We start from the raw sequence: 13,517 nt of genomic DNA, 5'->3' as shown, positions 1-13,517 counted from the left end.
ACATAAATTAATAGGAAGTAAAATTTGCTCTGTATGTCAAAAAGTATTTAAAAGACAAACACATTTGAATAGACATTCATTAACTCATCAAGAAAAAACAAAAATTTGTGAAGAATGTGGAAAAGGTTTCAAACGAATAGACGTATTGAAAAAGCACAAAAAAACGCATGAAAAAAAAAAAATAATTTATAGTTTGTCTCAACACAATTGTTTAATAAAATTTCAAAACTAAAAATAAATCTACGTAGAAATATATATTTTAGATTCTTGTTTATTTGATTACCCTTTTTCTTTATTTATTTATGTTTATTTTATACCCTTTTTCTAATTTATAATTAGATAAATTTTATCTAATTATAAATTATATCTCTTTATATCATTTTTCCGCATCAATCCAAGCAAAGACGACTATACGAAGCAATCTTTGTACAAAGACTATGTGAATCAACTGACTAAAAAATCAATTCAATCGATTACTCAATTTTTTTAGATAATTAAAGGTAATGATATTATGAATTAATAATTTTGCGTAAAATTTAAATATTAAGGAGAGGTTGGAGCTATACAAACTGATACAAATCAATACAATATAATTTGAAAAAAAATTTATTTATTTTTTAATATGAAATTAGACATGTATTTTAGTGTGTCGATTAAAATTACTTTTGTCTGAAAATCCTTTCAAACAAATAGGACAACTATATTTCTTTTCATTGGTATGCACTCGCATGTGAGTCGTTAAATATTGTCTAAATCTGTACACTTTTAAACAGATTTGACATTTATACGACTCATTATTCATGTGTACATTTATGTGATCAACTAACACACTTTTTCTGTTAAATTTTTTCCCACAAAAATCACACTCGAATTTCTTCAATCCTGTATGGGTGTTTTGATGATTTTCTAATTGTGATTTTGTGATGAACTTAGAATCACAAAGTGCACATTCGAACTCTTTTTTATTCAAATGAGATTTCTTGTGAACGTTTAAGTTCCCTCTTTGAGTAAATTTTTTATCGCAAATATCACAAGCAAAATTTTGTTTGTTTGTGTGAATCTGCGAGTGCGTCAGTAACGAACTCCTATTTTTAAATATTCTGTCGCACGACACACATTCATACTCCATTTTCTGTAAAAAACAATGACTATATGAATATATGACTACATACATAAAATTATGTTATAATGAATAAAACTTACTCAATTCTCCAATGTAAACACACTTTGAGGTTAGCAGTATTACAAATGTATGATTATAAAAATGCATAATTATACATACGTCTCTTGTAATCCTAAAAAGCATGAATAATAAAATATATATTAATTGAAATAAAAAAATCGAAAACTGTAATAAACTGTGCTAGACTTACAATGGCAGTGATTTTATTCTCCAGAACAGAACTGTATCTTAATAATAGTTTTGTATATATACACACCTAAGTAAAACCTTCAAAACAAAACTGTATCTTTAACTATGTATATATACAAATTAAGTATAAGATGTTATCACAGGATCAAACGTAAATAACAAAAGTATCACTGAGTAGCAAGAGTAGACAAATGTCGGTAAAATAGAGATTAACTGCTGTAACTATTGGCGTATAATACATCTTACCGGACCGGTCACGTGACAATATTTCAGAAGAAAAAACTTTGACGAAAATAAATATACCAGGCAAATTTTCAACTTGCAATATGCAATGCAATCGAAATATCTCAATGCAATCAAGATTTTTTTTGAACAGTAAAAAAACAAATTTTAAAGTACACCGAACTACAATTGCTAATGTCGTGACCGTATTTGACGATCTTGCGCGGTAAGCCAAAACTTGCCGCGCAAATTTAAATAGTGTAATTGCCGTTTAAAAAAGTTTATAAATACATTTTTTTATTATTAATTAATACAGTTTTTTACTATCAAATAATTATTTATAAATTAAAAAAACAATTTTACAATAACGAAATAATTATTTCATATCATCCGAATGGCTCGCGTTAACTCGCTCAGCAGCAACAATTTATAAATAATTATTCAATGGTAAAAAATATGTTTATAATTTTTTTCCAAACGAAAATTACACTATTTAAATTTGAGTGGTAAATTTTGATTGACGGCAGGCACATGCGCAATCCACTATATTCTCCTTTGACGTCAAGACCGTCAAAAACGGTCAGGACATTAAAAATGTATCTAAACAAAGACGACTGTACGAATCAATCTTTATACAAAGACTATATGAATTAACTTTTATATAAACTAAAAAATCAATAAAGTTAAAAAAAATTAAAGTTAATGATATGAATTAATAATTTTGAGTAAAATTTGAATATGTATATATACACTTAGATAGATAAGAAAGTAAAAAATAAAAAACTATTTATTATAAATGTTTTTTAAATGTTTTATTACATGTTACATACATTAATTAATGAAGCAGGTAGTATTATTTATTTAATTTATTAATTTTTATACATAAAAAATTTCTTACTCTACACAAATATTTACAACGCACAATATATTTACAAAGTCTACTGGAACTATAACTGAAAATAATACATTGTGTTAATTAATAACAATAACCAATTGTTTGCAAATATAAAATGTGAATAAAAATACTTACGAATAAAAATCCTTGGGGGATTTTCCAAACGATCATCTTATTCATATATTATAAATCAAATTATTTGCGGGTACGATTCCCACAGTACCCGCAAATAATTTAATTTTCAGGATCACCTCACGTCTCCCAATGGCGCGCAACTCGAATTTTATAAAGTCAATCATTTTATAGATGCCTTTTGCGGCACAAAGATTTAAACATTAAGAACATTAAAAAAAATTAAAATTAATTTTAAAAAATATATATATATAAATTCAAATGATGAATTTCAAGCGTCAGAAAACTTCAAAAACTAGCTAAAACTATTTTAAATGCCATTAATAGTAGAAGTTCAATGTTAAACAATACTTTTACTTCCAGTAACAGGTTTTCTTATACAATAAGATCGATCATTTTCAACCATCCAGAACATAATTATCAGTTCATGAAAATAAAATTTTGAAGATAAAATCACACAGAAACTACAATAGGGGGTTGGCGAGCGAAGCGAGCAGGGGGCGGAGCCCCACTAGTATATATATATATATATATATATATATATATATATATATATATATATATATATATATATATATATATTAGCTGTATTTTGACACTTGGTTGAAAATTGTGCCCACTAGATGGCTAAGTCTTCTTTTTCTCTCTCGAAAGGGAAAACGGAGACTCGGGCTACTTAAGGGGGCACACCACCTTTGAAATCGAAATCAAATTTTTTCATTAAAAATGTATAAATACTAAATGGCCCAAATGAGCTCTAACTCCAGGATATTGTTTAAAAGTACATTAGTAATGGTATGAATGAGGGGATTTGGTTTAAATTTCATAGAAAAAAAGTTACATGATAGTTATGTTAAAATTAATCAAAAATTGATAAAAAAATCAGTAATATGCTTATAAATCTTTTTCTATGAAATTTAAACCAAACCCCCTCATTCATACCATTACTAATGTACTTTTCAACAATATCCTAGAGTTTGAGCTCATTTGGGCCATTCGTTCCTTTGGAATCTTACGGTCAGTGAATTATGGACTCCTTACTAGGTATTATAGAGGTATATAGAAGGTCTAAAACTATCAGAATAAAGGTAATTATGTCTAAGAAGAGTAAACAAAATTTGTTATTTATATAAGCATATATACATTTTTAATGAAAAATTTTGATTTTAATTTCAAAGGTGGTGTGCCCCCTTAAAGGCGGCAGGCGTCTAAGGAAGCCGTCAGATCCTTACTGAGTAGTCCAATCTGACGGTGGGACGAAACGCCGAGATTTTTATTTTATTTTTGAAAGGCATGCCTGTTCAGAGATCTCAAATTTCGAAAATGAACAGTGTCATAGCCTATTATTTCAAAATTAATTGTGCTTGTATAGACCGTTAGAGTCATTTCAACATCTTTCAGTTGTTGTAGTTTCGCACTTTCTATGTGACAGTAACGGCGAGAAAGGTCAACAAATTATCTGCAATCTACCTACCGTCTGTGCGTGTGTTCATGTAAAAACGAAATTACCTTGAAATAAACGTTTCTCGACGCTCGTGGAATGTTAATTTTCGAGGTGGATCACCATTCTCAGCAGCTTCTTTAGTCATTTTATTATTTCGTTTTGATTTAATTAAATGACATAGTATAATTACAAAATCTTCCTTTTCGAAAAATTAAAAAAAAAAAAACAAAATTAATAATGCTATAATTAAAAATCAATTAAATTATATTCTTTTTTTAACCTGTACTCAATTCTCCAGTTTTCAGAATATTTATTAGAACAGATTCGTCTAATGCTTTTACCCCACATGAAGCCAAGTTAGCAATCAAAACAGGTTTAATTTTTACCCATTGTTCTGTAGTAATTTGTTAAATGATAAGGGACAGGATATCAAATCACCTTTTACGTATGATATGAAATGAATATATGAAAAAAAGTATGGAAATGAGGTTAGTTAAATTTAATTTTAGGACGATGCAAGTTAATAATAGCCCCATGAAATATTTGTGAAAAATTAAAAACCTTGATACTCCTTTACTTTTTAATATATCTAAAATGTACTTACACTGAGTAAATCTGTAGAATCAACTAACTGCTTTGGCGCGCACGTGTCCGCGTACGGCGCATATCCCTGACCTACGTAAGTAAAGTCGATGTTCACGCCGTAACACAGCTACTGCACAAATTCGAGACGGCTCGGTGCTCGGCTCCGCAACGTTGTAGAAATTGTTACACTAAAAACTCGATGTGATCGTAAACTGCTCCGTACTTTTTATACTTAATTAATAATTTATGGGAAACTCCGAGGGCAAAATGCAGCCGCCCAGTTGCACGATTCGCGATGCCGCTAGAAGCGTTGACGACTTAACCTAACCTGACGAAATCAGTGCTGCCATTATTTAAAAGTTATATTTTTTAATATTTTATATAGTAAAATTCTAATCAATTAAATATTCAATTTATTAAGAGACTTTCTACTATTTCATATAGTAAAATTTCCTGTATTAAAATTTTCTATAAAACAAGTATGACCTGCCATTATTATCAAGTGTAGTAATTTTTAATAGGTTTGTATTAAATTTTAATATCTAGTTTTCTCAGTGCTTTCTCTCTCTGTCACGATCGACGTGGCCGCTTCGCGTTTAGTTCCAGGCATTTAAAAATAAAAAACATCACAAAGTATCGAGCCCTTTTTTATATTAATTAGAATGTATGAGATAACGATAGAAAATCTATGGCTTCTGCAAGATCAACGCAGAAAATTTCAGGTTAATAGGCTAGGACACAATAGAAAATAAAACTACTAATGCAAAGGAACTTCATATTAGCAGAGACTTATACGTTTGTGCAACTTATGTGACGTTATGCGACACTTGTATTACGTTACATTCTATGTTATGCTGTTTTTTATTTAAATTTAAATTTTTTATTGCTTCCTCCTAGAAAAAGCTTTGTAATAGTAAAATTTTGAGTTTCGTCAAAACTTCTAAAAAAAACTTTTTGGTGTGTTAGAAGTTCAAATCAAATGTTTTTAGGAAATGGACATTTTTTGATTTTTGAAAAACACTATTTTGCGTTTTTTAAATCTTCCCATTGTTACAAACAATTCAACCGCTCGAAATCAACCGCTTTGTTCGGCAGATAAAATGAAAAAGGTGATTTAAAAAAAAAATTCATATCTCTAAATCTAAAAATCATAAACTCACGAAAAAAATCATGTCAATGGGTCACGTGTCAAACTATAACCCATTAAAATTTAGAGTGATTTAAACACTTATTTTTAGTAATAAATCGAAAACTGAAAAAAAATGAGTTTTTTTGTGTCTCGATTACGGACGTAAAAAGTCCTTATTGCACTTGATATTTTGGGAAAAAATAGATATTTTATGTGTTTTGGCTAAGTTCATTGCACAGCTTTTAAACCCCTATGGTTCTTAAGATATCAAGGTATCAATTTTTTTTTTTGAACATTTTTTTATTTCTTTTATCTCTAAAACAATGTAGTCAAATGCTTCAAAATTTTATTTGGTAATTTACCATAAAAAAGCTGTCTGCTGCTAAAATTTTAAACGATTTTGTCGAGCGGTTCTCAACTAGAGAGCAACAATACTTCCGTGAGGCCCGTTAACTAGCCTTTTTTGGCTTCTGCTTTGAAGTTTGACATTTCCATTCATCCTCCATCCACCAAGGTGATTAGGGGTTCAGGATCAAACTCGTCTTCTTCATTCTGCATAGTCCTGCCGTCTTCTTCCTTCTCCATAGTCCAGCCGTCTGCTTCCTGCCGCATCGTCCGGTCGTCTACTTCGAGCAGCATCAACCGGCCATTCTCTGGACAGACTCAACTCAGTTACCTACATTCCTCAGCATCGGTCTGAGGAGCACTTAGAGGTACTCAACCCTAGCTCTTACCAACGAATATAGACTTGGTATAGAAGGACGGTCAGTATTGGCGCCGGGGTCCCATTTTCAAATGAATATATGAAAAAAAGTATGGAAATGAAGTTAGTTAAATTTAATTTTAGGACGATGCAAGTTAATAATACACGTAAAGCCTGTACTACACTATAGCTGTCCCCCAAGACTGCATAGGAAAGACCTATAACGCACTATACCTGTCCCCCAAGTTTTCGACCCTTCAATTTAACCCGTGACCGTTCTTCTATACTAAGTCTATATTCGTTGCTTCTACGTTCCTCTGCATCGGGCAGGGAAGTGAGAGCTCAACTCTGTGACCTACGTTCCTCTGCATCAGTCCGAGGAGCGTTTTGTATCTATTACCTAGTGGCCTTCGTCTAGCAACAGTTTTACTCAGCTGTTTCGCCTTGTCCTTCCCTTCTATTCTCTTTGTCTTTTCTAACCTTCTTGATAATGGTCCTTACGTAGTTGTTTACTGCGCACCAGCCATCTTTCGACGCTAGCATAGCTGTCATCATTGACTCAGGGGTCACCCTAGTCTGAAGGTAACGCTCGAGTTATTCTCGTTCCATTCCGTATCGCGAACAGTTGCAGAAGACATGCTCCGCATCTTTGTTTGCTTCCAAACATACTGGGCAATTTGGATTATCCTCTATCTTGGAACGGTGTAGGTAGACTCGAAAGCACACATGTCCACTCAAAAACTGCGTAAGGTAGTAATTCACTTCCCCGTGTCATCTATTGGTCCAGCCAACAATACGAGGTATGAGGCGATGCGTCCATCGCCCCTTTCCACTGGAGTTCCATCGTTTTTGCCACTCAGCTAGGCTTTGTTCCTTTGCGGATTTCCAAACTTCCTTTTGAGTATTGTCACCACGCCTGTGTGTGTGTATGTATACCGTGATATTTCTGAAACTACTGTGTCAATATCAATGAAATCGAACATGTTTATCTATTTTTGGATTCTGAATTCAGGAAAAGCAGTTTTTTTTTATTTTCCGACTAGTTTTGGTTTTATGGCCATTTTTTAATTTTTGAGAAACGCTATTTTGCATTTTTTTTATGATCGCGTTTATACAACCAATTCAAATCAGTTGCATCTCAAAGAGGATAAAATTACCTACTTTTTCCCGTTTGGTCCTCGGGATCGACCGCTCTGTTCGTCAGATAAAATGAAAAAGGAGATTTTTAAAAAAAAAATCATATCTCTAAATTTAAACATCCTAAACTCACAAAAAAAATCATGTTAATGGGTCACGTGTCAAATTATATCCCATCAAAATTTCAAGTGATTTAAACACTTATTTTTTCAGTAATAAATCGGAAACTGAAAAAAATAAGTTTTTTTTGTGCCTCGATTACGGACGTAAAAAGGCCTTATGGCACTTGAGATTTTGGGAAAAGGTAGATATTTTATGTGGTTTGGCTAAGTTTATTGTGCAGCTTTCAAATCCCTATGGTTCTTAAGATATCAAGGTTTGAATGTTTTTTGAAAATTTTTTGATTCCTTATATTTCTAAAACAATGTAGTCAAATGCTTCAAAATGCATTTAGTAATTTACCATAAAAAAGCTATCTGCTGCTAAAATTTCAAACGATTTCGTCGAGCGGTTCTCAAGTAAAGAGCTGAAATGTAAAAACCAATTTTTCTCAAAAATTTTTCTTCCTCTTATAGGGGTGTCGTTGCACGTCGTTAAAGTCCCTCCCTTTGAATTTATGTCAAACTGATATAATAGCTCAGACAATAACAAAATGCATAAAAACATCTTATATTGGAACAATATATTACATACAGGGACCATAAATTAATTCGGAGGAAGCTACGTGCCAATGAATTGGCAGTGGTTTTTTATTAAGGTAGTTTACCGGCTGCAGTGGTGCTCAATTAGGGTTTTTATTCAAAAATTCCTTTTTTAAGATATTATACAGTGTTATCTAATGTCAAAACCTTACAATTCATAGTATCAAACATTATGGTGATATACATTGTTTAGAGTATAAAATACTCTCAAAACTTGTAAGAGAGAGAAACAGTGCTCACCTATATAGATATACTGATAGCATGGGATGAACACTTTGAATTATTTTATCTTAAAAAAAGCCTCGTTTGCCCTATCCATCTTTTTTTCCATGATTTGTATTCCTATTTTACACCTTAAGCTAGTTTTTCAAAAATATTCTAAGAAAACTCGCTTTGCAATTCAACTAAACGTCCTCAAAATTCGGCTTACCATGTTAAAATATAAAATTTCAAGGTTCAATATCTCTGAAAATAATGTCGCTTGGGGGGTAAAAAAAATACCACGTGGTAGAGGACACTTAATTGAACATGTAAATAAAGTTTGAGCGATATCCTAAGAAAATAAATATTCCGGTGAACTACCTTAAGCTAATAAACTTGTTTATGAAAGATACATACATTTAGCGAAAGTTCTATTCATAAAAATATCGTAACAAAATATAAAGTCTTGAAAATGACAGTACTAAAGGCAATATAAATTTCAGAGCGTCTAAATTTCTATGTGATCTCCAACAATACTGCGCAGTAGTTCACAAGTTTTATGCTTTGATAGGCTGAAGAGAAATTCCCTTCACTTTCGTTAGAGGGTTGTGAATGTCTTCTTTCGAACTACTGACTTCTCACAAATGATATAAATGTCGAAGAAAATTTTAAATTTATATGCAGTCTTTTAACGCTGTAGCCCGTACGTTATTATTATGGTAGCTCGTCAAGTAGCGTGTCGATGTTTCTCATTTTTTTCCTCACGTTTACCTACTCTGCATAAGAAATGTAGGAATAGATAGATTTTTCGCAGTAATAGAGGGGCTTGATTTGTGCGCCGTTCCTCCTACAGAAAATTATGTTCCTTTCTCCAAGCTCGAGCACAAATTTCTTGCACGCAACTACTATTATTATAACGCACGAGATGCAAGGAGGTAAATAAAGATAAAAGACTTTCTTCAATGGGCTTACAGCAGTGAAAACACGCGAGCAGATATGCTAAATTATATGTGATCTGGCAAAATTATTTCAACAATATCAACAAACGTACTGCAATATGATTGATGAATGTCTCATTTACAAAATTTTGCATCACTAAATACAATCTTTATTTCTTTAAAATATAGTTAAGAAAAATATAAAAAGTAGATTTTTCGATGTTATACAATCCACTGTAAAGTAAAAGCCATCAATATTTTTCTTAAATTAGAATAAAAATACATGCTATACGTTAGAATAAGATAAATAGTGACTGGGATACTGAGTAGAAATTTATTGATAAATAAACTATTATTATTAGATTATTCAAAGAATCGTGCTTAGTTTTTCATAAAACATAATCTTTTCCTGTACCTTTTCAATGTTAACAAAATGTAAATCACTTTTATGTCATTATTATGAAAATGACTTGCAGCATGAGCTTAATTACCTACACCGATCTAAAAAAAATAGAAACCTTTTTCTGGATCATAAAAGTAGAATAATTTTTGCAAATGCCGAAATATTGCTGGCGGTAGTCGCTTTCATTCGTCCTGCAATTGAGCCACTCAATTATTAAGTATACTTTCCATTGTCGCTAATGAAGTAACGAGGTTCCCTTGACTTTCTTGAGCCTGAGGCCACTGCACTGCGGTCAATCATCCGAGATGCCAGACAATGCTAACCTACTCCATCGACCATGATCTTGATCTTGGGCTCGCGGGCGTGTCTTGCTACTCTTTCTCATTGACAAAAGGCAGATACACAATTGAATGGAAAGGCACCTCTTATTGATTGTATACTGCAGCACGAATGCTGTTTACGAATTTTTAAACCTCTACAAGTTCACGCTTTTTACTCTTGTTTGGTATTTGTACAATATGGTATATATAGATATGGATAAACACTTTTATAATAAATTAGATAAAAACAGCAAACATCTGCATGCTGTATTGAGATAATTATACATAAAATAATCTATTCTATTCGGTATTTTAAATTTTACTTGAACCTAGAGAATTTAAAAGCATACATACAAAAAGCTAGCTTTATAAAAACTCATTTTGGCACCGAAGATTAAAACAAAAATGAATTCATTTTTCGCTGCAATTTCTTAGTTAAAAAGCTGTAGTATACAAACTATGGTAAACTGTAGCATTTAAATTATAGACTTGTTACTTTATTAACGCAACTGCACTTTCTTCGGTATATCTACCCAATCATATAAAGATTTTTAGCGGTTAATTAATTATGTGTCGGTTATTCAGCAGAGTTTATATATCTATACTTGTGCTTGATGCTATTACAGCCGCACCTTCTATCCCCCACCTCCCCCACCTACCGTATCGATTGATGAATGTAAATGAAATATTTGAAAGTTCTAGTTTAAAGATCGTTGACATTATTAAAATAAACTAACGTAAAAAGTTTCGTTGAAAATTAAAATTTTATGTATCTATACTGCAATTAATTATTTTTTTGCAAGGGACGTTCTTTAATTAATATATTATTTTTTAGGATCAATGACCTTTTAATCATGCGTTCGTCGAAAGCAAATATTTTAGTATAAAAATAAATCTGATGTGCTTAAAGCAAGAAATGTGATATCGGTAAAATAAAAGCAAGAGGTGGAACTCGCCAGAAAAATCAACGCCTGCGTCGCGAATGGCTGTCTTTTTCCCGACTCTCGACGCTGCGGCAGCGACGCATAGGTAGGTGCACTTCCTTTCACGATCCTGTGCTTACACATAGCACACATATACACGCGTCCCTCGTATACATCGCTATATATCCCCCTGGACACACTGCACGCCTACTGCTTGTTATTTTCCGGGCGCCGGTATATATTCGGTATATAAGTAAAGCTTTGGTTGCGTTGAACGGGCAGAACGCGATCGCTAGTCGTACGACAAACACACTGTAGCTTTTCTATAATTTACTTCCATTTTGACTGAAGGATGATTCCAAGGTTCCTGGTAAGGGTCACGGCATCTAGATCTTCGTGTTTCCAATCAATTTTCGCAGATATTTTTTTTTGTTTTATTAAAATTTATTTTTATGCAAAGGAAAGTTTATAAAAAGATTCTTATACACTTTGTTTTTGAAACTAAATTTTAGATATTATTTTACTATTTTTGATTGTTTACTATTCAAATTCATAAGACCAAATTATTCTTTAAGCTCATCGTCGCAGCCATATCAGTATTTAGTATCATTTGTACTAATGGAACTGGTCAGTAAGTATATTTTTAGTATTTCAAAATTTGTATATGTAGTGGGATTTTCGTTCAATTTGCAAAACTCACATTTGCTTTTGTTTAAACATTTTCTTTAAGTTCGATTTATATGCTCAAGATGTATTATTTGTTTCGCATAATTGTGTAGTACAATATCATTCATTGACATTGAAATGAGATAAATCGTATAGATCGGTATAAAGTACAAATCGTCTAACAAATTTTGTTTCATAGCAGTCACCATCACGTGATAATTCATGTACCGTACAAGGTTCACACGATCCACCATACGATCTTGAAGCATATACACCACCATGACAAGGGCGGCGAAGACAAGTACGAGGTGCTTGGCTACACAGTTGGCAAGCCTATGGATCTCAGTCACCACCTGGGAGGCGGTGATGGTGGTGGTCATGGTCACGAGGAAATGCAGCATCATCACCAGCAACACCAGCACGAGGAGCACGATCTTGGCGGTGGCAATGAACTCGGCCATGGACACGACTGGGCTCCCAGTTACGCCCAACATGATTTTGCCGGTGGTGGAGCTCATCTTGGAGAGCATGCTGATGTCGATGCTGCCGGTGCAGGACATCGATACGCATACTACAAACATGGAAGCTATCGCGGATACGATTAGGAAGAAGAAAATAAGGTTTGAGTGATTCCCGTTAATCGAGTCCTTATTTTATAAAAGTGTCATGATAAGACCCTCCGATGGCTAAATAATAACGTTTTTGGCTATTTTTTTTTAATTTATTGACAGGATTGAGTATTGTTAATTTATAACATTATATAATCTTTTTAAATAGTGATTATATGAATAACATTTTCTAAAATGCTTTAGCTTCTCTAGAATGCTATAAATCACGAATGTACTTGCTATACTGCTTCTAAATTTCGGTTTGCTGCTAAATGCTTTTATTACTTCAAAAGAAAGTATTTTTCTTTAAAGACAATTTCAAAATAAGATATATTCAGGAATTTTTAAATAATAAATACAAAAAAATCATAACATTGAATTCAATATTTTTTCTTAATTTCTTTGTTTAGCAAAATGTTGTAGTATAATTAAAAATAAAAAATGTGGCCTGATAAAATTTTCGTTTAGAAAAAAAAAACTGAAAGCAGGTTCTATTTCATCAATCTATGTACTTCTTGCGGATGTTACTTTTATAGTGTAGAAATTTAGAGTGTTTATTGTTGAGTATGAAAAATGATATGGTGCTAGTTTCTATTCTACATTTTTTCGATGTTTCCGGATAACCGATTTTTCGTCTGAAGTGAAATTGCTCGTGAAAGTGAATACCTATACATCCGACACATATTTCGCGCAACTCCTGCTCTGGTTCTTACTATCATTCCAAAGCACTTTCGCGGGCTTCCGATTTACTGTCTCTAGCCTTGCATTTATAGGACCATAAATTTTTTTCCTAGTCGCCTAGTAAATCGGAAAAATGTTAAAAGTAAGTTGTTGAATTAATACTACTGCGTCGTTGTTCTCTTTTACTATTGTTGCGTTTATATTTGTACAATTATTACATTTTACAAATGTCTTAATGAACTTATATATTACAAAAATACAGAAGTATAAAGTGTTTTTATTATTTTTTATTTATCGCTATTTTAGCTTTAAAATTATTATTGTTGTATAAAAAATATAAACGTATAAAATGCATAACCTAAAACCTTATTCCTAATATCATATAAGTATGATTCTAATTTTATCAATCTTTCTGCCATCATTTTCAATTTTCTGAAAGGTTTTGTTTCGGCAAATA

General features: G+C 32.0%; 1 protein-coding gene and 1 long non-coding RNA gene across 2 annotated transcripts; one reads left to right on the top strand and one right to left on the bottom strand.

Annotated features, from left to right (window-relative positions):
- Positions 1-591: 591 nt before the first annotated feature.
- LOC116416123 lies at positions 592-1,653 on the bottom strand. The gene is made up of 3 exons (XR_004226646.2): positions 1,374-1,653; positions 1,204-1,295; positions 592-1,132 (listed from the first exon to the last, which is right to left on the bottom strand). It is a non-coding gene; the product is annotated as an uncharacterized LOC116416123 (long non-coding RNA).
- A 9,804-nt stretch (positions 1,654-11,457) lies between these two features.
- LOC100678329 (histidine-rich glycoprotein-like) lies at positions 11,458-13,336 on the top strand. Its single transcript, XM_003427743.3, has 3 exons — positions 11,458-11,475; positions 11,681-11,736; positions 11,971-13,336. The coding sequence occupies exons 1-3, from the start codon at positions 11,458-11,460 to the stop codon at positions 12,374-12,376; spliced, it is 480 nt and encodes a 159-aa protein (XP_003427791.1). The 3' UTR covers positions 12,377-13,336.
- Positions 13,337-13,517: the final 181 nt, after the last annotated feature.

This window comes from Nasonia vitripennis, chromosome 1 (assembly GCF_009193385.2).
Source record: "Nasonia vitripennis strain AsymCx chromosome 1, Nvit_psr_1.1, whole genome shotgun sequence".
Lineage (NCBI taxonomy): Eukaryota > Metazoa > Arthropoda > Insecta > Hymenoptera > Pteromalidae > Nasonia > Nasonia vitripennis.
This window is presented reverse-complemented; position numbering and strand designations above follow the sequence as displayed.